Source organism: Dendrobates tinctorius, unplaced genomic scaffold (assembly GCF_039654945.1).
Source record: "Dendrobates tinctorius isolate UK_male_01 unplaced genomic scaffold, ASM3965494v1 ptg000022l, whole genome shotgun sequence".
NCBI classification, from domain to species: Eukaryota; Metazoa; Chordata; class Amphibia; order Anura; family Dendrobatidae; genus Dendrobates; species Dendrobates tinctorius.
In genome coordinates, this window is record NW_027361690.1 from 50,990,043 (window position 1) to 51,017,941 (window position 27,899).

The window sequence follows — 27,899 nt, forward strand, 5'->3', positions numbered from 1 at the left end:
TATCACGCCTGTACATCAAGAAAGCTCAAGCTATACATGCTAAACATATCCATAAGATTACATTAACCCAACAGAGCCCACAAAAGTGTTTTTTTTCTCTAATGCTGGTATAACATTTACAGGCATCCTATTGACCAACGTGTCTGGCTAGACCAAATGGATGCAGTAAAAAGCCAGACTATTAGGCAACATAACAACCCATTGTTTTTTGCATGTATGCTGCTAGGAGCTGATGGAGTCCCAGAAGAAATCCTTTCCTTCTATCAACCACTTAGATGCAGCAGTCAGCATTGACAATAGCAGCTGAAGGGTTAACTTGTTGGATTTGGTGTTATTCCTAACTACTGGGCTCCAATGTAGATCAAGCAAGCACAGCTCCTATGGTCAAACAATGACCATGACATAGGATATCATTCTTATGAGGTTCAAAATCCTTATTAAAAGGCCTAAAATGTAAAGGCCATTTTTACATTTAATTTTATATTGAATTATGATAGCTGTTCTGCTTTCTGTAAAGTTCAGTGGTATGTCAGGTTGTCTCTACTATCTAAATAAAGCCAGTTAGTATGTACTGTAGATACTGATGTAGAAGGTAATTTGAATCCACCAAAGCTATCCATTCCATCCTATATCTGTCCGAAGAGGGAAATTTCATCAAAGTTATGCTGAAGTGCAGGTTCAGGCTTAGACTTTGGGCTCTTAAAGAATTTATGAATTTCAGTATAGACTTATAGGACAAACAGAAAATTATTTGCTTTAGTAGATTTCATTAAATTGGGTGCCCTTTATTATGAGCCCAAATCACCCAGAGTGTCTGCCTCTGTGACATTTAATTTGTTGGCTTTCTAAATCATAGTCTAGAATTGAAGCACATCTCACCATTGTAGGGCAAGCATTGAAGGTAAGTCTCTGGTGGCAGTAACATCAGTGAAATAACTGCAAAAAATAGAAAATGTATGTTTTATTGGCTCAGTGCTTTATTTCATAGGTGTTACATGGTACAGAGTACAGTGCAAACACTTTTTTTTGGACATTGCTCATTTGTAATAATATTGCCTGTATGCTCCTATCAGAAATCCATTGGCTTTCAGTGTATGAAGTTTGTGAAGAGTGTTTTGAGCGTATGTCAGACACACACAAATGTTGGATATAAACTTGTCTGCAGTACTATGGGTTAACAAAAAAAGCATTATTGAATGACAAGCAGTGGCAGATACCGACCAAGTCTTATTGTAGCGAGAGTCCAAAGGCACTTGAGTTCCATAAAGCAAATGCTTACACCACAAAGGAGGCAGATAACACTGAATGACAACAATTTGCAAATCATTTTTATTTCCAAATTTCGAAAATTAAATTCTAGCGTTTATTTTTAAGTTAGCTTTGCCGCAATTCATTACGGGACTTCCCCGCAACTAATTTGACTTTCACATGGTTTACCAAGCTGATCAGAAGCCAAATATAAACTGAATATTTTCGGGAAATAACCATATTTTTTTTTCTTATTTACGGATGGCCATAAATAGACGAATATCACCTCTTACTGGAAGGAAAACACTTGGGCAAGGCCAGGACACTAAGCCTTTGTACCAAAGCTTGTTAATCACTCATCAGTATACACACAGTATTCACACACCTTGGACTGGCAACATATTCACGCATCCATCCAAAGATATCACTGCACGTCCAGCAGAATAAAATACAACAGGTTTTGCGCTTTTATTTATACACATTTCACAATGTTTTTTTTTATCTCCGATGTTACACATTCTTTACTCTGTCTGCACGATTTATAAAATATTTGTTTTGCTTTTTACAAAAAAAAATAAAATAATAATAATATATAGAAAAATGTTGTACCTGACATTACACACAGAGGCTCCTCCAGAATTCTAGGAGAATATTGCAACTCCATTTAAATAAAATTAGAACGTAGTATTCCAATTGTATTTTAATAACATTACATTATTTTTTTTTTATATATAAATAGGTGCACGGAAACATCATGCACTGCACGGTCCCCGGAGCAAAGGTGGGGAAAATGGAAGCAAACTGTTTCAGTCCTACTACCGGGAGTCATGAGGTTCTTCTATCAAAGAGACACAGGCACAGCTGACAATGCAGGGGAAGCAGAGTGATGGTGGATTATGTCATCAGGTTTCAGAAAATCTGTCCACGGTATAATAATAGTCCTCGCCCTATTATAGAGCTGTAGCTATAGTAGGCCCCACTGCAGGTCTCATTCAGCTAATTGGGAGAACATGGCATTGGATTCAGGTGTATTATAGATACAATATCTTGTGTTCAAGGCTATGGATGATGTATGAGACACAGATGCATCTGTCAAGCATTTCACAAATCCACAGGGTGTCCCAGTGGTCCAACAGATTTGCACATTACAGGGCATGCCAAGCTTTATCCGAATAGTAACGCAATAATCTGCCGACGTAACACAAGTGTAGAAACGAAGCAAAGCTTTGCAAAAGGCGTCTATTAACAGAGATACATAAAGGATGTGTCGCAACGACAAGGACTTGTCCGAGTGACGCATCCATACTTCTAAAGATTTGTGTAGAGTTGCTTCTAAGCAGATCTGCAATAAGGACTTTTATTATTGCTTAAGACTAGGTAAGTGCATTGTTACATAAGTGCAGAATAAGGATATAATGTGTGTGCAAATATTTCAGAGCATACTTAAACATACGACGTAAAAAAACAAACTCTTAGATGAGCAGCATTAGGCCATGCATGAGTGAATCGTCTAGAGTTAGAAAGTCTCCTTAGAAAGTCAAGTATATCTCTACGGTAAGTCCATACAGATCTATGACGTCTACTCCAGCAAGGGCTTTCTAGACATGACCTTAGTAACCTTTGGGTAATAAGTGCAGTGGGAGAGGACTATTCATGGTAGCACATACGAAATATGGCTACTGCTTGTAGTTTACATACCATTAGATAGTACAAGCACATACCTGGACATTCTGTCTTCTCAATTTCTCACCCACCCCTTTGTCCTCTCACGTTTGAGATACATTCAGCGATTTTTCTCATTTTTTTTTATCTAAGGTCCTTAATGTGCAATGCGGTTGTTACTATATTTAGACTTTTTAATTAAAGTCGGCCAGCCTGGAGTTTAAATAATAGAAATATTACATTATTATCACATTATATTTAGTTAAGGCAAGGGGGAGATAGTCTTTATGGCTTCACATAGCCTTTCCTATTTCCAATCAACTCTTCCACCCTTCATTAAGAAAGGCACAACTTGATCCCTGACAAAGGCACTTCTTTGACCATTAGTAACAATGCTGAAACCTAATTTGCTTTGGTGCTTTTTTTATATACAGCTTGGGTTTTTCTTCAATATAAACTCCTTATATGAAAACAAAAAGAAATTGACATTGTTAACATAAATGTTCATTACGATATTTTTTTTTTCATTTTTTTCATTTAATGGGCTGTGTTCTGTGCAACTCTGCTAGTGGGTTTCGATCGAAGTCTGGGGCTTCTCTTGTGTCTGTAAGTGGAAGCTGCAGAAAGTGAAAAGAAGGAGGAGGAAACAGAAAAAAATTGTAAGTCAATGTTAACATTTTCTCTGATCTTATTCAATGATACATATTATAAAATACAAGTTACCTTTATGTTAAGTCTCAAAAATAACTTAAAGGGAATCTGTCACCCATTTTTAGTGATATCATGTAAAGCTATCATTCAATTGTGTGTCACATAAGGATTCTATTAGGACTTTTGTTCCCCTCTGACCCCGCACCTTTGATGCATAAATACCTTTTTTATCTTGGTTGAGATGTATGTAAATCGCCGTTGTCCAGTCCGATGGGCAGGCCGGATGCATGCTGAAAAATACCGGCGTATGCGCAGTACCGATTATATCCTTTGCCTACAGTTGGGCAAAGCATACAGCACAAGCGCCAGAGGCATTTTTAATGCGCAAGTGTGGAAACACTATGTGAACGCAGGAAGAAGAACGAAGACATGTATAGAGCAAGACAGGGGGGGAGAAGGTGAATAAGCCCCGCCCATCGGACCGGACCGCACCGCACTGCGGCGATTTACATACATCTCAACCGAGATAAAAAAGGTATTTATGCATCAAAGGTGCAGGGTCGGGGGAATCAAAAGTCCTAATAGAATCCTTATGTGAAACACAATTGAATGGTATCTTTACATGATATCACTAAAAATGGGTGACAGATTCCCTTTACATATATTTATTTATCTATCTGTCTATCTATCTATCTATCTATGTGGACAAAAAAATCATTTCGGTTCTGAAGTGTGAACCTTTCTTACGCACACTACAGAACCGAAATGCTGTCACTAAAGTATGGGCTAATAGACCACTCTCTGTGCCATCATTTTTTCGAGTGCTGCCTCCAGGTTTTATTTTTTGTCTGGATGGTCTGGTTCTTGCCAGGAGGCTGTACACATGTACTTTTTGTGCTGCTCCTGCTTTTCTATTATCCCCTTTGTGACCTTGGGTTTTCATGTTTTTGAGCTTCCATTTTTTGCTCCCCTTTTTCCCAGAGCCATAACTTTGTTATTTTTCCATTAATATGGCAATGTAAGGGCTTGTTTTTTGCAGGATGAGTTGTACTCTTGAATGACACCATTGTTTTTGACATATAGTGTACTGGAAAATGGGAAAAAAATTCAAAATGCAGTGAAATGAAAAAAAAAGTGCAATTCTACAATTGTTTTTAATTTGGCTATTTTACCATGTTACCATGTTCACTAAATGCTAAATCTGACCTGCCATTATGATTTTCCAGGTCGTTATGAGTTGTAGATACCAAACATGTATAGGTTCTTTTTTTTTAAGTGGTGAAAAAAAATCCAAACTTTCTAAAAGAAAAAAAAAGTCAGCATTTTCCGGGAGCTGTAGCGTCTCCATTTTTCGTCATCTCGGGTTGGTGAGGGCTTACTTTTTGTGCGCCAAGGTGACATTTTTATTGATACCATTTTTGTGTAGATGCGATCTTTTGATAGCCTGTTACTGCATTTTAATGCAATGTTGCGGCGACCAAAGAAATGTAATTCTGGTGTTTTTACTTTTTTTCCCATTACATTGTTTACCAATCGGATTTTTAGTATTGTAAGACGCTCCGGATTATAAGACGCACCCCCAATTTTGAGGAGCAAAATAGGATTTTTTTTTATAAAATGGTGGTGCTTCTTATAATCCATGCTTCTTATTGATCACCAGGGGTGGTGGCTGCAGTGAAGCGGGGTCCCAATGTTACTGCTGGAGGAGAAAGTAGTGGGGTGATGCTGCTGGCCGCAGGCTGGGATGAGGGGGTGTTCCGATGTGCAGCACGCTGCTGCGGGTGTCTGGTGCTGCCCAGTGCTGCTGCGGGTTTAACCGGTGCTGCAGCGGGTGCCCGGCAGTGCTATGGGGGTGTCCAGCAGTGCTGCCCGATGCTGCTGTGGGTGTCTCCGGTGCTGCGGGGTGCTCTGCCGACATTTTGTGAAATGTAGTACAAAAACTTGGCACTCAAAAGAAAAATTGATTTGACAGTTCCTTTATTGTAAAAGGCATCCAGTTAAATATACTTCTTTTACTTCTTTAAACGTTTTCTTTGAGTGCCAAGTTTTTGTACTACATTGTTAGTTGGCTGGATACCCGACTTGTGCACCTCCCTCCACAGTGTGGAGTGCCGTGTTTTTTCTATTTTGCGACATTTTGTGAAAGCCCAGAGCCCCCGCAGTTGCATGGTTTTCTGTGCTGTGAACTCTGGTAAAATTGCCGCCTGGGTGACCCATGCGCAGATGGAAATCTCAGCACCTAGATCTTGGGAGATGAGATTTCAGCGATCAGCAGGGGTTCGAAGGCTTTGTATGGAGTGAGTTGACATGCTGTAGGTTATTGGCTGACTTACACAGCAGACACCCACCTATAAGTGCTGTGATTAGAGCCATCTTTGCTCTTCTCTGTTTAACCACTTAGATGCTGTGGTGCACAGTGCCCATGGCATTTTAATGGTGAGACACAGGGCCCTCTGTCATCCATTTTGGGTTTCTATGATGCATTTATAGGAATTTGATGGATTGCTTAATGGCAGCTGGAGGAATATTGGGGGACTCCAAATTTGCTATGCTGCAATGGGGCCCCTGGATTTCTATCTATCTAAAGATCACAGAGGTATACTTACGATCTATGCACTGTATTCTAGGTACTTCCCACTGCCCACTTGGTAGGCACCGAATTATAGGAACGTGGCGCTGTAGGAGACCTTCGTTACATTGGTACCGCACTAATGAGCTGACTTCATATCGTTCCTTCCTTTTTCCTAATGTATAGGCATTCTCAACCACTGGAGGAGCATTACAGGCCACTAGAAGGTAAGAAAGGAAGAGAATTACTTATGTCTTCATTAGGCATAGTTTTACCTGGGACAAATATTCAGGCTAATCTGATTAAGTCAAAGCAATCAGTTTGTACCACCCATTACACCAAGTGCACGTTCAGGCTCGGACTGGTCCATAGGGTAACAGGTGAATCCCCCGGTGTGCCCCTGTGCAGATCTGGGCCCCCAACCCCACTGTATGAGAAGTACTTGGCATAATTCAATTGATTCTGTACAGGAAAAGGCAACAACTCAATAGCCATTAATCAAACTACCCAGTTTATTATAATATAGAGATATAGGTACATTTGTGAAGGAGGGTAGTGTAATATTTGTATGCAAGTGGGCCCCCAAAGTCACTGTTACTGGAGGGCCCTTGGCACCACAGTCCGACACTGTGCAAGTTCATCACCAGCCCCTCTCCAGCCATGCCTCTGAGATCAAATTTCCTTTGGCACCTAATATTCCTTACTGCTTCAATACTCAGTGTTCCTACCTTTTATGGATTATATAAATGCTGGAATAATTGAAAGATAGGTTGATTTTCCAGTGCTACCCGGGTCGACTGCCAGTCTCTGTGCTTCCTCTTAGCCAGCTGGATATGTGACGCATTAGTCACTGCTGCTGAGACTGGTTGGGAAACCTATCCATCACAATAAAAGGAGCAGTTTTTTTTAGTTTCTATATTGGGTGATTTTTGAAAGAAAAATTTCTTGAAGCGCACTCATTTGATTTATCCCCTTATACATGACATATATTGGGAGATAAGATGCGTGTGTTTGTCTCTGTGTGTCTAGATGGGATAATAACAGAAAGGTCAGAAGTGTCAAAAAGGCTACCACTTTTAACTCAATATTACCTCTACAGGTCCTGGCCTGAATGGTACCTGTACTAGATAGATTTCTTTAAAACTGTACTAGTGCTGTATATTATTGTTAGCGATGGTTGGAATATAACCTCTATCTAAAACTGAATCTGTCAAAAATAATATTTTTTTGATGAATTAATAAATTTCAGTATTTTAACCCCTTCCTGCCATCCGACGTACTATCCCGTCCACGGTACCCGGGCCCGTATGACCAGGGACGGGATAGTACGTCGGGCCCTTTAATGCGATACCGCGACTAAAGTCGCCGTGATCGCATTAAAATTCCGACGCCATCTCACCTTAGAAAAGATGGCGTCGGCATCCCGGGCTGCGATCCCGCCCCCCCGGCATCCAGAGCGCTGTGATTGGCTGTTCAATTCTGAACAGACAATCGCAGCGTTTCTCATTGTTTCAGCCAATCAGCTTGGCTGAAACAATGATGTCCTAGGCGGGGATCGAGTACCGATGTACTCGATCCTAGAGCCGGTGCCTGGCAACGCCAGGCACCGGCAAAAAGCACCCGGATTGGCGCGATCGCCGATCTGATCGATCGCGCCAATCGCAGTGCACAGCGGCGCTATATCGCCGCTGTGCCCTGCCAGTACCGGCCAGGATTGGTGCTATATTAGCACCGATCGTGCTGGAGCCTGATGCAGGCCCAGCAGGGCCTGCAGGAGTTGGCTGGCGCGATCGATTAGATCGGCGATCGTGCCAACCACAGGGCACAGCTGCGGTCACCATGTGACCGCTCTGTGCCCTGCTGGTGACCTGGGCATGACCTGCCTAGTAATCGGAGCTGTGAGCTCCGATTCTAGGCAGTTGCCATGGTCACCAGGCAGATCAGGGATTGGTGGGATCGATGTAATCATTCGATCCCACCAATGACAGGTCACAGCAGCGATGTGACCGCTCTGTGACCTGCCCCCTGACCTGCCTCTGACCTGTCTGACCTGTCTGCAGGGGTCCTCACTCTAGCTGAGGATTCCTGCAGAGAGGTCGGACGCAGCAAGAGCTCCTGTGCTGGGTATTGTGGTGCCACAGCTTGTAGCATCACAATCCCTGCAGAAGAAAGAAGAAGAAGAAAGAAAACTACAATTGTAAGTGTTAATTGATCTCTGATCCCCTGCCCAATCTATCTTCACCCCCCCAATCTATCTTCATCCCCCCATCCCCCCTCCACCCCCCCTCTTACCCCCCTTCACCCCCCTTTTACCCCCCTCCACCCCACTTTTGCGCCACCTCCGTGCGCAGCCGGCGAGCGTTGATCGGTGACGCAGTTCACCGATCAACACTCGCGCTCGCCTTTTTTTCCTTAGCCCCCTTTGCGCCACTTCCGTTCATACATTCCGCAGCCGCAAAAGTTGGATAAGTGACACACGTCACTTATCCAAGCTTGTGCCTGCCGCTTTTCATTTTTTTCACCCCCCTTTGTGCCACCTAACTACAACCCTAACTGTTGATCCCTGCCCAATCTCTCTTCATCCACCCCAATCCCCCCATCCCCCTTCCCCCTATTTTTACCCCCCTCCACCCCACTTTTGCGCCACCTCCGTGCGCAGCCACCGAGCGTTGATTGGTGACGCAGTTCACCGATCAACACTTGAGCTCGCTTTTTTTTCCTTAGCCCCTCCGTACACACATCCCGCAGCTGCGAAACTTGGATAAGTGACACAGTTCACTTATCAGAGTTTGCCGTTTTCCTTTTTTTTTTTTTCCACCCCCCCCTTGCGCCACCCCGTGCGCACATCCAGCAGCCTAGTTTTGATAAGTGACAATTATCAGCTAGGGCCTGCTGTTTTATACTTTTTTCCACAGCTTTTTCTTTACAGAAAGTTTACACCAATCACTCCCCCCCCTCATGTACACATACAGTTTTCAATAAAGTGTACACCAAAGCACCATATTTACACAAAAATGTCATCAAATTCATCCCAACAGCGCTATTCAGTGGAGGAAGCATATGCTTTACTTGCCTCCGAAACTGAAAGCGATTTGGATGACGGTCCGACTTTTCTTTATTTTTCGGATTCTTCATCCTCTTCTTCTTCCTCTTCCCCCTCCTCATCTTCCTCCTCGGGTCCTGAGGAACCACCACGCAGACGCTCCAGGACAGAAGATGAGGCAGCGCCCACCATGCCCGCAGCTGACCCAGTGCTCCCCGTATGGACCTCGCCCCCCGAAAATTACGAGCCACTGATTCCTGATTTTGTGGCAGAATCAGGAATCAAGTTTGACACCACCGGCCTCACAGAAATTGACTTTTTCAAAGTCTTTTTCTCTGAGGATTTTCTTAACCTCATGGTGGAGCAAACTAATTTGTACGCTCGTCAATTTTTGGAGCAAAACCCGCGTTCAACATTTTCAAACTGGTCTCCTGTAGACGCAGTTGAAATGACGCAGTTTTGGGGCCTGGTCCTCCATATGGGGATACTGAAGAAGCCGGAAATTCGGCAATATTGGAGTGTTGATATTTTATACAACACTCCAGTGTTCCGAATGGTCATGGCCCGGACGCGTTTTGAGGCCATCCACAAGTTTCTGCATTATACTGATAATGCAGCGTGTCCCACACAAGATGACCCCAACTTTGACCGTCTGTTCAAAGTTCGGCCGGTCATCGAACACTTCAACAAAAAGTTTGCTGAAGTGTACGTGCCCCAAAGGGACATCTGCGTGGATGAGTCCTTGGTTCACTTCAAGGGAAGGCTGCGATTCCGTCAATACCTGCCCAGTAAGAGGGCCAGGTACGGAATCAAACTCTATAAGTTGTGTGAGAGTACCTCAGGGTACACCCACAAGTTTAGAGTTTACGAAGGGAAGGACACCCGGATTGAACCCCCTGAGTGTCCTCCTTTCCTGGGAGTGAGTGGGAAAATTGTGTGGGATTTGGTGCACCCACTGCTGGATAAAGGTTATCACCTCTACACTGATAACTTTTATACCAGCATCCCACTCTACAAATCCCTCTCTGAGCGACGTACCGCAGCCTGCGGTACTGTCCGCAAAAATCAGAGAGGCCTCCCGAAGACGCTACTTGGGCAGATGCTCCGAAAAGGTGAGAGCAGAGCCCAATGTAGCGACCACCTGCTGGTGGTCAAGTACAAGGACAAGAGAGATGTCCATCTCTTGACCACCATACACGGTGATGGCAGTACCCTCTGCACTGTACGGGGTACCTCTACACAGGTCCTCAAACCGACATGTGTAGTGGGGTACAACAAAAAAATGGGGGGAGTTGATCTCTCCGATCAACTCCTCCAACCGTACAATGCATTGAGGAAGGCCAAGGTGTGGTACAAAAAGCTGGCCGTGCACATCGTCCAAATGGCAATGCTCAACGCATTCCTGCTGTCACAATGTGCATGCCCCAGCGATACGGCGTACCTTCATTTCCAGGAGGTAGTGGTTAAGGCCATGATGTTTGGCGCTCAGGAAGGAGCGGGCCCCAGTACTTCAGGAACTGAAGGTGCTCGTATTGTCCCAGGTCAGCATTTTCCGGGGGTGGTCCCGCCAACCCCAAGAAAAGGTAAGCCGCAAAAAAGGTGTCGAGTGTGTTACAAAAAAGGAATACGCAGGGACACCACTTACCAGTGCGACACCTGCCCCGAAAAACCTGGCCTGTGCATGAAAGATTGCTTCAAATTGTACCACACCTCCATGCACTACTAATTTACATTAGATTAGTTGGGGGCACATCTAGATTTGTTCATTGGGGGTCTAGTATCCAAAATGATGTCATATGTGGGTTTTTTTCCTGTTTAGGCACATCAGGGACTCTGCAAATGGAACATGACGCCAGCAGACCATCAAAGTCTGCATTCCAAAACAACACTACTTCCCTTTCGAGCCCCAACGTGTGCCTAAACAGTTTTTTCCCACATGTGGGGTACCAGAGTACCCAGGACAAATTGGACAACGACTTTTGGGGTCCAATTTCTCCTGTTACTCTTGGGAAAATTGAAAATTGGGGACTAAATGATCATTTATGTGGGAACAAAACAGGATTTTATATTTTCACGCCTGGGCATTATAATCTTTAGTGAAACACTTGGGGGTTCAAAGTGCTCACCACACATCTAGATAAGTTCCTTAGGGGGTCTAGTTTCCAAAATGGGGTCACTTATGGGGGGTTTCTACTGTTTAGGAACATCAAGGGCTCTGCAAATGGAACATGACGCCCGCAGACCATTCCATCAAAGTCTGCTTTCCAAAACGTCATTACTTCCCTTTTGAGCCCTGACGTGTGCCCAAACAGTAGTTTTCTCCCACATGTGGGGTATCAGGGTACTCAGGACAAATTGGACAACAACTTTTGGGGTCCAATTTCTCCTGCTACTCTTGGGAAAATTAAAAATTGGGGACTAAATGATCATTTATGTGGGAACAAAACAGGATTTTATATTTTCACGCCTGGGCATTATAATCTTTAGTGAAACACTTGGGGGTTCAAAGTGCTCACCACACATCTAGATAAGTTTCTTAGGGGGTCTAGTTTCCAAAATGGGGTCACTTATTGGGGGTTTCTACTGTTTAGGAACATCAAGGGCTCTGCAAATGGAACATGACGCCCGCAGACCATTCCATCAAAGTCTGCTTTCCAAAACGTCATTACTTCCCTTTCGAGCCCTGACGTGTGCCCAAACAGTAGTTTTCTCCCACATGTGGGGTATCAGGGTACTTAGGACAAATTGGACAACAACTTTTGGGGTCCAATTTCTCCTGTTACTCTTGGGAAAATTAAAAATTGGGGACTAAATGATCATTTATGTGGGAACAAAACAGGATTTTATATTTTCACGCCTGGGTGTTATAAACTTCTGTGAAGCCCTTGGGGGTTCAAAGTGCTCACCACACATCTAGATAAGTTCCTTAGGGGGTCTAGTTTCCAAAATGGGGTCACTTGTGACGGGTTTCCACTGTTTAGGCACATCAGACGCTCGTCAAACGTGACATGGCGTCCGATCTCAATTCCAGCCAATTTTAGGTTGAAAAAGTCAAACGGGGCTCCTTCCCTTCTGAGCCCTGCCATGTGCCTAAACAGTGGTTCCCCCCCACATATTGGGTATCAGCGTACTCAGGACAAATTTGACAACAACCTTTGGGGTCCAATTTCTCCTGTTACCCTTGGGAAAACAAAATATTGGGGACTAAATGATCATGTTTGTGGAAAAAATATGATTTTTTACTTTCACGCCCGGGTGTTATAAACTTCTGTGAAGCCCTTGGGGGTTCAAAGTGGTCACCACACATCTAGATAAGTTCCTTAGGGGTCTAGTTTCCAAAATGGGGTCACTTGTGGGGGGTTTCCACTGTTTAGGCACATCAGACGCTCGTCAAACGTGACATGGCGTCCAATCTCAATTCCAGCCAATTTTAGGTTGAAAAAGTCAAACGGGGCTCCTTCCCTTCTGAGCCCTGCCATGTGCCTAAACAGTGGTTCCCCCCCACATATTGGTACTCAGGACAAATTTGACAACAACCTTTGGGGTCCAATTTCTCCTGTTACCCTTGGGAAAACAAAATATTGGGGACTAAATAATCATGTTTGTGGAAAAAATATGATTTTTTATTTTCACGCCCGGGTGTTATAAACTTCTGTGAAGCCCTTGGGGGTTCAAAGTGGTCACCACACATCTAGATAAGTTCCTTAGGGGGTCTAGTTTCCAAAATGGGGTCACTTGTGGGGGGTTTCCACTGTTTAGGCACATCAGACGCTCGTCAAACGTGACATGGCGTCCGATCTCAATTCCAGCCAATTTTAGGTTGAAAAAGTCAAACGGGGCTCCTTCCCTTCTGAGCCCTGCCATGTGCCTAAACAGTGGTTCCCCCCCACATATTGGGTATCAGCGTACTCAGGACAAATTTGACAACAACCTTTGGGGTCCAATTTCTCCTGTTACCCTTGGGAAAACAAAATATTGGGGACTAAATGATCATGTTTGTGGAAAAAATATGATTTTTTATTTTCACGCCCGGGTGTTATAAACTTCTGTGAAGCCCTTGGGGGTTCAAAGTGGTCACCACACATCTAGATAAGTTCCTTAGGGGGTCTAGTTTCCAAAATGGGGTCACTTGTGGGGGGGGTTTCCACTGTTTAGGCACATCAGACACTCGTCAAACGCGACATGGCGTCCGATCTCATTTCCAGCCAATTTTAGGTTGAAAAAGTCAAACGGGGCTCCTTCCCTTCTGAGCCCTGCCTTGTGCCCAAACAGTGGTTCCCCCCCATATATTGGGTATCAGCGTACTCAGGACAAATTTGACAACAACTTTTGGGGTCCAATTTCTCCTGTTACCCTTGGGAAAATAAAAAAATTGTTGCTAAAATATTATTTTTGTGACTAAAAAGTTAAATGTTCATTTTTTCCTTCCACGTTGCTTCTGCTCCTGTGAAGCACCTGAAGGGTTAATAATCTTCTTGAATGTAGTTTTGAGTAGCTTCAGGGGTGCAGTTTTTAGAATGGTGTCACTTTTGGGTATTTTCTGCCATATAGACCCCTCAAAGTGACTTCAAATGTGAGGTGGTCCCTAAAAAAAATGGTTTTGTAAGTTTTGTTGTAAAAATTAGAAATCGCTTGTCAAATTTTAACCCTTATAACTTCCTAACAAAAAAAAATGTTGTTTCCCAAATTGTGCTGATGTAAAGTAGACATGTGGGAAATGTTATTTAGTAACTATTTTGTGTCACATATTTCTCTGTTTTAAGGGCATACAAATTCAAAGTTTGAAAATTGCAAAATTTTCAAAATTTTTGCCATATTTCTGTTTTTTTCATAAATAAACGCAAGTTATAGCGAAAAATTTTTACCACTAAAGTGAAGTACAATATGTCACGAGAAAACATTCTCAGAATCGCCTAGATCCGTTGAAGCGTTCCAGAGTTATAACCTCATAAAGGGACAGTGGTCAGAATTGTAAAAATTGGCCCGGTCATGAACGTGCAAACCACCCTTGGGGGTGAAGGGGTTAAATAGGCTTTTTTGTCACTTCAATTAATTTTTGTCCCTCAAAGATTTTTGAGGTACACAAAAATTTAAGTATATAGACTGTTTCAAGGAAGTGCAGCTCATTAATGAGCATTCTATATATGTATGGACTATTTTATGGAGAAAACTGAACTCTTTGTGTTTCCTCCCTCTGCTAACCCACCTGTACCCAATATCGCCTCTTCTATGTGTGGTTCTACCAATACTTCGCAGCAACATGCCCTCTGTCTTGGTTTTATATTTGCCATAAATCTTTTCTTCACTCCCTACATCCGATCACGTGCTCACTTCTGTCACGTACACATCAAAAACATCTCTACAATTTGATCTTTTCTTACCTTTGACTCTGCAAAAACTCTTACTGTTGCTCTTATTCATCTTATCTGGACTACTGCAACTTTTTTCTAATTGATCTCCCCTCTCCAATCAGTCCTGAATATAGCAACCAAGGTCATATTCCTTTCCTATCACTACACCAATGCCTTTAGCCATTGCCAGCCATTGCACTGGTTACCCATTCGCTACAGAGTTCAAAATAAAGTTATCACTATCCCCCAAAAAGCGCTCCTTGGTTCTGCACTATCTTACATCTCCTTCCTCATCTATGTCTATCACTCTACCCGTGCCTTCCATTCTGCTAAAGACCAAACACTAATATTCTCAATAATATGAACCTTACATTCCCATCTTCCAAGACTTCTCATGAACTTCCCCAATTCTCTGAAATAACCTACCCCGGAAATTTGATTCATTCACAATACTCACAGTTTTAAGCGTGACCTAAAAACACACTTCTTTTGACTGGCCTATTGCCTCACTTAACTTATACTGTATAACTATTCCAGTTTTGTCCTTCCAAAAGCTTTTATAAATTTGGTCCCTTGTAGCATCTGTTCACACACCCTCCATGCACCTAATAGCACTTTGTATCTGTATTTATACAGATACTGGATGGAGATGGGTTCATGCAGCTTTATGTGAATAACTTATTTGTTATATTGATGGATGGACCATATAATACAAGTACTTTTTACCATTTATTTAGTGTTTCCCCTACTTCCACATAGACTGTAATTTTGAGATCAGGGACCTCACTCCTCTTGGTATGTGTTGAATTATGTGTTATTATTATTATAATTATTATTCATTTTTATAACGCCATTTATTCCATGGTGTTTTACATGCAAAAAAGGGGCATACAAAGACAAGTACAATAAACTTGAGCAATACAAGGCACACACAAGCACAAAAGGAGAGAGGACCCTGTCCGCGAGGGCTCACAGTCTACAGGGGATGGGTGAGATATACGTCGGCGGTTCAGTAGACTGAGGATCACTGCAGGTTGTAGGCTTTCTGGAAGAGGTGGATCTTCAGGTTCCTTTTGAAGGTTTCCATGGTAGGCGAAAGACTGATGTGTTTTGGGTAGAGAGTTCCAGAGTATTGGGGAAGCATGGGAGAAATCTTGCATGCAGTTGTGGGAAGAAGAGATAAGAGGGGAGTAGAGAAGGAGTTCTTGAGGGGATCAAAGGTTGCGTGTAGGTAAATACGGGGAGACCATGTCACAGATGTATGGAGGAAACAAGTTGTTGATGGCTTTGTATGTCATAGTTAGGGTTTTGAACTGGAGCCTCTGGACAATAGGAAGCCAGTGAAGGGATTGGCAGAGACGAGAGGCTGGGGAATAACGGGTAGATGGGTGGATTAGCCAGGCAGCAGAGTTTAGGATAAAGTGCAAGAGTGCTAGAGGGGAGACTAGAGAGTAGGAGGTTACAATAGTCGAGGCGGGAGATGATGAGGGCATGCATGAGCATTTTTTGCAGTTTTGTGGTCAAAGAAATGAGTTGTATTCGGCAGGAGGAGGCAAGGGCTTGGATATGTGGCTTGAAAGAGAGGGCAGAGTCACCCCGAGGCACCAAGCCTGTGGGACTGGGGAAAGTGAGCAGCCATTGACATTGATGGATAGGTCTGGTGGAGGGGTAGATTGAGATGGGGGAAAGATGATGAATTCTGTATTGTCCATGTTCAGTTTTAGAAAGCGAGCAGAAAAGAAAGATGAAATAGCTGACAGACATTGTGGGATTTTGGTCAGTAAGGAGGTGATGTCGGGTTCAGATAGGTAGATCTGTGTGTTATCGGCATAGCGATGATACTGTAGACCGTGTGATTCTATGAGCTGTCCCAGGCCGAAGGTGTAGATGAAGAAGAGTAGGGGTCCTAGAACTGAGCCTTGGGGAACACCGACAGACAGGGGGCAAGGTGCGGAGGTGGTGTGGGAGAGGGAGACACTGAATGTCCAGTCTGTTAGATATGACAAGATCCAGGATAGGGGCAAATATGTGATGCCAAGAGATGAGAGAATCTGTAACAAGAGGGAATGGTCTACAGTGTCAAATGGAGAAGACAGGTCCAGGAGGAGGAGGACAGAGTAGTGTTGCTCGTTCTTGGCGGTTAGTAGGCCATTGGCGACTTTAGTTAGGGCGATTTCAGTTGAGTAATGCTGTCAGAAGCCAGATTGTATCCGGTCAAAGAGGGAGCAGGATGAGAGGGGGGAGGACAGTTCAAGATAGACATGTTGTTCCAGTATTTTTGAGGCATAAGGGAGAAATGATATTGGGCGATAGTAAGACACAGAGGATTGGTCAAGGGAGGGCTTTTTGAGGATGGGTGATATTAAGGCAATTTTGAAAGGAGAGGGGAAGACACCATTTGTAAGTGAAAGGTTGAAGAGATGTGTTAGGGATGGGATCAAGACAGTGGCAAGGTTAGGGATGAGGTGGGACGAGAGTGCGTCAAGCGTACAAGTGGTGAGATGTTATCTTGACAGAAGGGTGGAGAGCTGGTCTTCTGTCATGGTGAAGAAGCTGGTTTTGGAAGAACAGGGCTGAGCAGTTAAGAGGAGATGCATTGGGGGCTGCAGGCCAAAGCTTTCTTTGATGTTATCGATCTTCCGCTTAAAGAAAGAGGCAAAGTCTTCAGCAGAAATCAGAGGAGAGGGAGGAGGTGCTGGGGAATGGAGTAAAGAATTGAAAGAGTTGAAACCTGGCGAGGGACTGAATGTATGCAAAAAAGTTCTTGGCAGAACAGGATCTCTTTCATCTCCGCTCAGCAATCCTGGAAGGTCCTCTCAGTTCTTTGGTCAGGCTAGTCATCCAGGGTTGCCTCTTGATTGTACGAGTTTTGCTGTGTGAGAGGGGGGCGGCCAAATCGAGTGCTGCTGTTATTGTGGTGTTGTATAAAGTGGCAGCAGCATTTGTGTCATGTAAGGAAGCTATGTCTGTAAGAGGGAGAAGAGACTCAGAGAGTGAGTGTAAATTGAGGTGTTTGAGATTTCTGCGAGGGTGAGTGAGTTTGTGGAGTGGGGGTTGTGCACTAGGAGAGGAGAGGGAAGAGAATGTCAGTAGGTTGTGGTCAGACAGGGGGAGGGGTGAGTTAGTGAGATTAGAAAGGGAACAAAGGCGAGTGTGTTCTTACCATAAAATTGAGCATTGGAAGTATGCAAAAGAACATCTAAGCAAGCTTGATGCATTTTGGACAGAAGTCCTGTGGACTGATGAGATTAAATAGAACTCTTTGGCCACAATGATCAAAGGTATGTCCGGAGAAAAATGGCCACAGAATTTCTAGAAAAGAGCATCTCGCCAACTATTAAGCATGTGGGTGGATCAATCATGCTTTGCGGTTGTGTTGTCGCCAATGGCACGGGGAACTTTTCACGGTTAGCGGGAAGAATGGATTCAATGAAATTTCAACAAATGCAAACGTAACACTATCTGTAAAAAAGCTGAAGTTGAAAAGAAGATGGCTTCTTCAAATGGATAATGATCCTAAACACATCAAAATCCACAATAGACTACCTCAAAAGGCGCAAGCTGAAGATTTTATAATGGCCCTCACAGTCCCCTCATCTGAACATCACAGAAAATATGTGGCTAGACCTCAAAATAGCAGTGCATGCAAGACGACCCAGGAATCTCACAGAACTGGAAGATTTTTCCATGGAAGAACAATGCAATTGTAATTGGTGATACTGTGACCACAATCATGATAGTATACTAAGATTTATATGTACAGACATATGTATATAATTATATCAGTGCACCCTGTTTCGCATGTGCATGTCTTCATCCCCCCTTTTTTCCTTGTACCCTGGTGATGTCCAATAAAGTTTTTGTACTTTAGTTATATGGGATATTTGATTGTTTTTTTCGTTTGGGTCTTCGTTTTGTAGTGTGGTTGTTAGCGATTTATCCCCATTATCTACTACAGGCTATGCTCTCTATATAGTTATCATTATAATTAAACATATTGCCTAAAATAAAAGGAAGTGTGTCATCTTTAACTTTAGGAACTTTAGGCCTTTTAGATGTCATTTCATCTTCAACTTTCTTAGCTTTTCTAAACTTTTACATGCAACTGTATATTTATTATTATATTGTATCAAAAGTAAAAAAATATTACAACGTACTAGGAACCACCAAGCAGCAGATTGTTGTTTCACATCTATTCCCTAAATTTGGTTGCTAAGCTTATGAACATTACAGCTGCCTCCCTTTACTGTGCCAGCCATGGAAAGCTAAGTCAAACACTTCCCAGGCTGCCACTGAACTGGTACTGTGCTATAAATAATAGCCAGCTTAATTAATTTTTTTGTAACTAATTATACAAAGTCTCCCTATTATGCTTCCCTGGATCACCCGTCTCCAGCATATTTATATACCGTTCGGGGCTTTTCTGAGTTTTCGGTGCTTAGCAACAATATTGAAGAGGATTTTCCTTAAACAAAACATGTTGTTTCATTAAAAAATGGCACAAGACTTTCCTCTTTGTAAGATTTACTAAAAGAAAGCAAATAATGGGAAAGTACCCACAAGAAATGACTGCTGCTCCATTGACAGATGTGGCTATAAATTTTAGTCTTCTTCACTTTATGGGCTCTAAAAGATTTCTGGAGCCGCAGTTTCCACTATTCTGTAACTGGCATGTTTTAGCCCCAAATATTAAAATATTACTTTGCAGTAGTGAGCTAGTTGTCAGAATTAGGCAAGTGCACACTGCTTATATTTAGTGCTGTATGTCAGGTAAATGTCTAGCCCCAATGTGTGTAAATTGTTGATCTACACGTGTATACAGTAAATCAAAATAGGAACAAAATTGCTAACCAGGAAAATATATGCCCAAACAACACCATTTTTTGCATGTTGGGTCCATTGTTGGCTACACAATGAATATATAGTCTTACTACCCCACTTAAGAAGTAATTAAAAAGCAGGTTTAATAAAGTACCGTATTTTGCAGACTATAAGAAGCACCCCAAATTTTGGGGAGGAAAATATGATTTTTATTTATAAAATGGAGATACATTTTATAGTCCGAATATACGGTAGCTTATCGGGGAGGCGGAAGCAGTGGAGTGGGGTTACACGGTATAGGATCACTGATGCAAGAAGTCAGTGGCGGAAGGAGCGGGGTGATTTTGCGGGCCCCGGGTTAGGAGGTGGCGTTGTTTCAGTGGTGTGAGGCTGCGGGTCTTGGGATTCAATAAGATGCTGGTGATGAGGCAGGAGCGGAGTCCATGCTCATCATATTGATTTCTCGATGGTGAGCTTCGGCAGAATGGTCACCAGGGGCAGCACATGGGCAGCTTAAGTCCGCCATGACAACCCCTCCAGCCTGGGATACACAGTATTGCCCCACTTCTGCCATCACTGGCTTCCTGCAGCAGCGATCCTTCCTCCTGTGACCCCGCTTCACCACCATCGCTAGCCCGGTAAGCTACATTTGGACTATAAGACGCACCCCCATTTTCCTCCCAAATTTTAGTGGAAAAAAGTGTGTCCTATGGTTTGAAAAGTACTGCAATGAACCAACTCTATGCGCAATAAATTAAGTTAAAGGAGTTGTCTTATTTGGACACATATACTATATATTGGCATAGGATATTGGACAAGGGAATACCACTTTAATGTATACTTAGTGTTTCAAAGATCTGTCTAAACTAATTGTGGGGTTTTCATAGCTAAATTGAATACAAAATAAAAAGGAAACAAATACCATGATGATCATAAGTTTTCCAGAAAAGTAATTCATCCAAAAAACCTGATAATTCAGTCTTAGTTTAGGTATGTGCACAAGTTTCTAAAGCAAAGCCGCTTCAGGAAAATTGCAGAGGTCACTTTCCTGCGGCAGCATCACCAGCAGCTTGCACTCTATGCTGTTGTGTATAGAGAGTGGGCGTCGCAAAGAATGAGCATGTACCTTTTAAGGTAAAAAGATGTAAGGTAACGTGAACCATGTGTACAGAAATGTTCTATTGACATTACTGTGCTTTATGTTCATTTTATGTGGGGCTCATTCATATGGATTCTGTGTGGCACATGCCTGAAAACGACACCTTGTGCTTGCTTCTATGTGGAGTTTTTGGATGCGTTTACATTCATGAAGCATTTCCTGAAGTAGTTTTGAAGAGTTTTTCAAACATTTTTGAAGAGCTTTCTTTCCTGAACCATTTGTCTTCAGTTTGGAGCATTTTCCTTCATCTATTTGCCCATTTGTCAAGTTTCAGATTATTCAGTACCTGTTCCCTTCTTGCATGTGAACGGCAGGTGGTAATTGCAGGGCACATCATTCCATTCGCCTCTCTCATGCCAGATCATCACCACACAGTCTTCTCCAGTAGCAAAGAAGTTATCTGGCTGATTTGGCCTCCAATTTTCATAAAGCTAGTAAAAAAAAACATAACATTTTATTAAAGCTTGATGGAGGAAATCCAAACTGTCTAAAATATAAAGCCATACATGAATAGATTCAGCTGAAATACAATTCTAAAACATTAACAAGGCTCTGAAAGGTTATATTGAAAGCCAATAAAAGTAGCGGTCACTAGGGAGCCCCGGGAAGGCGGTGAAGGAGGAATATTAAAGGGGTGGTCCAATGCAGCTCCAGCCGTAAACCTCCAATGGAGGATGATAAGCTAGGACAATGTGAGTGTACGGTCAGAGGAGTGCTAAGGACACAAGGACAAAGCAAAAGTTTCTTTAGCCCACAACGAGTTTCGACGGCAGTCTGTCTTCATCAGGTGATTTTTGGTTTGTTTTTGTGTATTAATGCTGCAACAAAAAAAATCAACATCTTACAGTGTTAGGGCTGGCGGAACGCACCAAATATTAAAAGATGGTAATTAAGTGCGTTCGCAGCCCGGGGTCCACCGTGCAGGGGTGGTAAACTGCTGCTCAGTAATGGCGGTATAATAGAAAAACACACTCGGGTTAGCATCACACGGTGTGTACAGGGGAGGACTCTGTTGCTTCACAGAGCCGCACAACCACAGAACATAAATGCCGGAGTGTGTTTAAAGCTCACAGAGCTCGGCAAGGGAGCGCACAGAATGCGGTCACAGAACTCTGCCCCAAGGACACGAGGTCAGAGTCCCTCTAGACCTTCTGGGAGCGTGGCGTCGCACCTGCGGACGCTACTATAGACGCTGACTATGGTGGAATGTCGAGCACGTGCACCTTGGCGTGCAGAGCCAGTGGTGGACACTGATGCCAGTCTCAGACTCTGCCTCTACCTGCACCTAAGCCTGGATGCTTAACAGGCTAGGCTGCACAACACATGCGTACCAAGGGTAGGAGTTTCTTAATGAGTCATTCACCAGAGACATTCATATATGCATACAACACTCACTCCTCATAGTCTGGTAATGCAGTCTATACTAGCGCATGGCCATAGGAACGTCCTTCCGGGACCTTCCTGACCTCTCTGATGGTCCAATCCGAGCTGGAGACGGACCTGAGCATGTGACCTCCAATCTCCAATGAGAGATCGTCCCACGGGCATGCTCAGTGGACTGAAAGGAGGACTTAGTCCCTGGAGTAGCTCGCTGCTGACCAGAATGCGTTGCTCTAGCTGGATCAGAGGTGGCAGCAGCAGCAACCAAACCCACAGAGCTGGTCTGAGCAGAGCTCCGGGATCAGCGAGTCTGCTGAGCAGCCTCCTCTGCGGCAGGAGAGGAATGGGAGACTAACGAATGCAAGGCTTGGGATTCCTGCTGTGCAGCGACAGGAACCCAATGCCTAACATACAGTTGCAGCAAAATGGATGGGATGTATAGAAATCTCATGCACGCTGTGCTTCTTTTTAATGCAGCGCAAATGCAACTGTGGTGCGTGTTTCAAATCCACAGCATGTCAATTTTCTATGGGTAACTTCTGCATAGACCTGTATTAGGTGTGGAGGTTTCACTGATAAAGAAAGTATATGCATTTTTAGTGCATTTATGCATCAGAAACGCATCAAAAACTCATTGAATTTGCACCTAAGTATGTAAAAACGCAATAAAACATGTCAAAAACATGATAAAAATGCATGTTTAAAAAACGCATCAAAAACTCAACAAAAGCTTATTGTGGGAACGTAGCCTAATAGGTATCATTTTACCGTAATGTTTCAACTTTTTTAATGTCTACGAGATTATTTGTCCTTCCTCTTGTAGACCATGTCTATATGTATTGTGCATATATTTTCATACGCTGTACCTGTTCCATTAAATTTGGAATGATGTGATGATAATCTAATTTATATGAATTCACCGTTTCACTTAAAACTTTTGGTTGGACTAAAGCTGAGATCAGGATCATACTTCTGTTTAATCATATGCCAGTGATATGTTAATTGACTTCATATAAAGTTGAACCAATTCTGTATTTCAGATAGGGAATTTTAGATTGTAAGCCTCACAAGACCTGACATAACTAATGGCAACCTCTGTACAATGTTGCTGATTATGTTGGTGCTATAGTAAATAAAAGACTAAATAATCAATACAAAGAATGTTTTAAGCCTCTAAGGCTATGTGCACACGTTGCGGATCCGCAGCGTTTTTTCTGCACGGAGTTGCACCAAATCGGCAAAGGATTGCTCATGCAATGTTAATCAATGGGAATCCAGATTTGGTATGCACATGCTGCAGAAAATTCCGTACTGATTCTCAGAGTTTTATTTTCCGCAGCATGTCAATTCTTTTTGCGGATCTGCAGCGTTTCTGCACCCATTGACTTACCTTGAGTCAGTCAAATCCACAGCAAAATTGCAGGTATAAAAAGGTTTGCGGATTTGCGTGCCAAAAATGCTGCAGAAAGAAAGGAGGAAGAGTGTGTGGGCGGAGAATATGTGTGAACGGAGAATATTTGCAAGTGTGTCTGTGCCTGTCTGTGTGTGTCTGAGGGTGTATGTCTGCGGGTGTCTATCTGCGTGTGCCTGTCTGCGGGTGTCTGTCTGAGGGTGTCTGCCTGAGGGTGTTTGCCTGAGGGTGTCTGCCTCAGGGTGTCTGTGTGTGTAGAAAGGCGTCGTCTGATGAGACTACTACTCCCATCCGGCTATGTCTGCTGTCACATACAGTATAACAGTGATAGCATGAGCCGATGATGGGACAGTAGTGCCATCATTCAGCGACTGTGTTGAATTGTAAAACAAAAAAAAACATTCATACTCACCAAGCACCTAATCCTTGATGCCTGCGTCTCCTGCAACAAAAATAAAATAATAAACCAACATATACTTACCATTGCGCCGTAGTCCATTTAATTACGAGTGTCCCACGACGATCTAACGTGTAGAGGAGTCACATCGGGAGATGTGACTGCTCTACCCGACCTCCGGTGATACACTGACAGGAGGTAATCGCTCCTGAAGTGTATCACTAAGAGTTCACCAGTTTGTGCTCTCACTTACAGCACCGTTGCGTGCGAATTTTCTCACACAGCAGTGCCGCAAGTGAGAACTGGAGCTGATCAGCTGATGTATTCTGGTGAAATCTCACAGCGGCACAGTGATACATTACAGGAAGGATCACCTCCTGTCAGTGTATCACCAGAGGCCAGGTAGAGCAGTCACATCTACATGTGAGATCGTCATGGGACACTCGGTAAATGGACTACGTCGGACAGGGAGTATTTATGTGGGTTTATTATTTTATTTTTGTTGCAGGAAATTGAGGAAGTCGGGGATTAGGTGATGCAGTAAGTATAGTAAATTATGATTCATTAAAGGAGTCTGTGTGATTATTACAATTAAAGGACTTTATTCTGGCTTTGTCTTTATTTACCATATAACTATAGGATTAGTAATGGATAGGTGTTTTATTGATGCTTCTCCATTATTAATCCGTGGGCTTAATATCACCAGTCAGTACAAAGGTGACATCAACCCCACAAATATTAACTCCACTATCTATAAGATGGGCCATTTCTTGGGTGCCTGAGAGCTGATGTTTTTAGCCTGGGGGTGCCAATATACATGGCCCCTTCCCCAGCTATTAATATCAGCCCGCAGTTGTCTGCCTAGCCTTTGCTGGTTTGATTTTATAGGGGGACCCATGTAAATTTTTTATGGGGTTCCCCTTAAACTAGCCAGTAAAGGCTAAGCAACATCTGTGAGCTGATATTAATAGCCTGGGAACCTTTATGGCTATTGGCTCCTTCCCAGAATATTAACATCAGCCCTCAGCTATCGGCTTTCCATCTGCTGGTTATGAAAATTACGCGGTAGCCCATGCAATGTTTTAAATTTTTTTTTTTTAAAATAAACAGATATTGCATTTTATGCAGATTTCTTGCTTGTGTGTGTGTTTTATTTAACTCTTTATTTACCATTTTATTAATAAGGGTATCTTGCTGACACCTGTTCATTACTAAACCTTGGGCTTGGAATTACACGCACACACACACACACACAGACATATATATGTATATATATACTGTATATATATATATATATATATATATATATATATATATATATACAGCTCTGGCAAAAATTAAGAGACCACTGCATAGTTTTATAAAAATCAGCTTCTCTACATGTCTGACAGCCATTCCATTCCAGTGTCAGTTGAATTCCAAACAGAATAGACCTCATTCTACTTTCTGTGCTTCTGATTAGGTGATCACCTGAACCAAATCTTATTTAATGAAGGAAAGTATAAAAAACCCTGTTGTGGTGTTCACAATCCTCTTGCAATAGGACAAGTTGGATGGCAAAACAAGTGCTAGTAATATCCCAAAAGTAATAGGGATGAAAAAATAACTTTTAACCATGCCAAAGGAGTGAGGAAAGGAAGGGCTCAATTCTGGCTTTACTAGCAGAGGGCAGTGAGCGTCATGTTGCCTCCATCCTTAAAATTTCTAGGACGGCAGTCCATTACAGCAAGGTTAAGCAGCAGACAATGGGGACAACAAAGCTACAGACTGGCAGAGGGAAAAACACCAACAAGTCTGACAAAACCACATGATTAAATAACCATGTATATGGTTGGATTACTAAAGCCTATCATCAGTTACCACATAGAACCACACAAAAAAAAGATGATCAAAAGGCAATCATAATATGTATAAAAAATACAATTTTTATTAGAACAACAATAAAATCATACCACCAAATACTGGAATAGACAGGAAAGTACAAGGCATTCACTGCTCATAACACTCAGGGATGCTAAAGTCAAGGAAAACAGACACCACAGATACAGTAGAGTAACAGGGCTCAGGGGGTATTAGAATCAGGTGTATAAAACGCAATGTTATCCACTACTGCACAGTAATAATAGTTCTCGTTATAAGGGAAAAACATACACCAAGGTGAAGTGTTTGAAACTAAAACAATGCGCAATCTCCAAGTAAGGGAACATACAATCTGTTAGGTGTCAGGCTCCTGCCACTGCACAGCAGGAATCCAGAGCCTTGCACCCAGCGGTCTCCCATTCTTCTTCAGCTGCAGTGGAGCCTGCTCAGCAGATTTGTCGGTCCCGGCACTCTGCCCAGGCCAACTCCATGGGTTTGCTTGCTGCTGCCACATCTGGCACAGTTATGACAATGCATGCTGCTCAGCAGCGAGATTCTTCAGGGACTAAGTCCTCATGTCGGGCCACTGAGCATGCACATGGAGTGATCTCCCATTGGAGATCGAGGGTCACGTGCTCAGGTCCTGCTCGTGTTCGGATTGGCCCATCCGAGAAGCCAGGAAGGTCCCGGACGCCCGTGGCTATAAAAGGTTTGCATGGCCGCTCGCCCATGCGCTAGGATAGACTTTATTTACAGTCTATGTGGAGTGAGTGATGTATGCACGTATGAATGTCTCTGGTGAATGACTCATTAAGAAACCCCTACCCTTGGTACGCATGTGTTGTGCAGCCTAGCCTGCTAGCGCCCAGGCTTAGGCGTAGGTAGGTCTGAGGTTGAGTCAGGCATCTGGCCTCACCAGGGACTTGGCACGCCTCAGTGCATGTGCTCCATAGCCAGCGTCTACAGTGGCGCTCGCTGCAGCGACGCCGCGCCTTCAGTGGGCCTAGAAGGACTCTAACCCCATGTCCTTGGGGTAGAGTTCTGTGGCCGTACACTGTGCGCTCTTTTGGCCGAGCTCTGTGAGTTAACAGGCTTCGGCATCTACTTTCAGCGGTGGTGCGGCTCTGTGCAGTAACAGAGTTCGCCCTGTTCACATTGGGTGACGTAACCCACGTGTGACTGGTTTCACACTGCTTAATTCATCCGCCATTACTTTGCAGCAATGTACCACCTCTGCACGGTGGACCCCTGGCTGCGAACGCACCTACTATTATTTTATAATTTGGTGCGTTCCGCCAGCCCTAACACAATCTTACCACAATAATATCCACTGCTGCGCAATGATCTCAATTTAAACCTATAAAAAAATGACTCTCCACTGACTGGGATGACCGTCATCTTATTCGAATGTCAATCAGCAATCGCAGGATGAGATCAAGTGACTTACAAAAGGAATAGCAAATGGCAGCTGGGGTGAAGTGTACAGCAAGAACAGTTCATAACAGGCTCCTAGAGGCAGGACTCAAGTCATGTAAAGCTAGAAAAAAGCCTTTGATCAATGAGAAGCAAAGGAGAACCTGGTCTTCTTATGGTTAGATGGAGACCTGGAGAGGCGTACAAGCCACAGTGTCTTGCACCCACTGTGAAATGTGGATGAAAGATGGATAGTCACAAGCCATCAAACAAAGAAGAACTGCTTAAATTTTTGTACCATGAGTGGCATAAGGTCACCCAAAAGCAGTGTGAAAGACATGCCAAAACACATGAAAGCTGTGATTAAAAATCATGGTTATTCCACAAAATATTGATTTCTGAACTCTTCCTGAGTTAAAACATTAGTATTGTTGTTTGTAAATGATTATGAACTTGTTTTCTTAGCATTATTTGAGGTCTGCAGGCACTACATTTGTTTTTGGTATTTTGACCATTTCTTATTTTCTGAAAATAAATACAAAATTTAGTGCTTGGAAATTCGAAGACATGTTGTCAGTAGTTTATAGAATAAAAGAGCAATTTACATTTTACTCAAAAATATACCTATACTGTAAAGGGAAAAATCAGACAAACAGAAAATTTTGCAGTGGTCTCTTAATTTTTGCCAGAACTGTCTATGTATGTATGTATGTATGTATTATATATATATATATATATATATATATATATATACACTATAATTACTTATATTTGTTTTGTGTGTGTAAACATTATATTTGGACATGGTATTTAATTATATTACGGTCTTCAATGGAGAATGAAAAAAAAGAGGTTGGACAAGGAAATGACATCACAATTTTTTTTGTTAAATAATATATCTTTTATTTAGCTTACAAAAATGCCTACAAATCCG

The 27,899-nt window shown here is 42.9% G+C and overlaps 1 protein-coding gene across 1 annotated transcript in view; it reads right to left on the bottom strand.

The window, feature by feature from the left end:
- Positions 1 to 978: 978 nt before the first annotated feature.
- Positions 979 to 27,899, bottom strand: part of ACAN (aggrecan) — an 89,857-nt gene continuing 62,936 nt past the window's right edge. The window contains exons 16-18 of the mRNA XM_073568711.1: positions 20,791 to 20,935; positions 6,168 to 6,350; positions 979 to 3,527 (exon numbers count right to left, since the gene is read on the bottom strand). Of these exons, the coding sequence (XP_073424812.1) occupies positions 3,448 to 3,527; positions 6,168 to 6,350; positions 20,791 to 20,935 (408 nt within the window). The 3' untranslated portion in view covers positions 979 to 3,447. The remainder of the gene's footprint in view (positions 3,528 to 6,167; positions 6,351 to 20,790; positions 20,936 to 27,899) is intronic.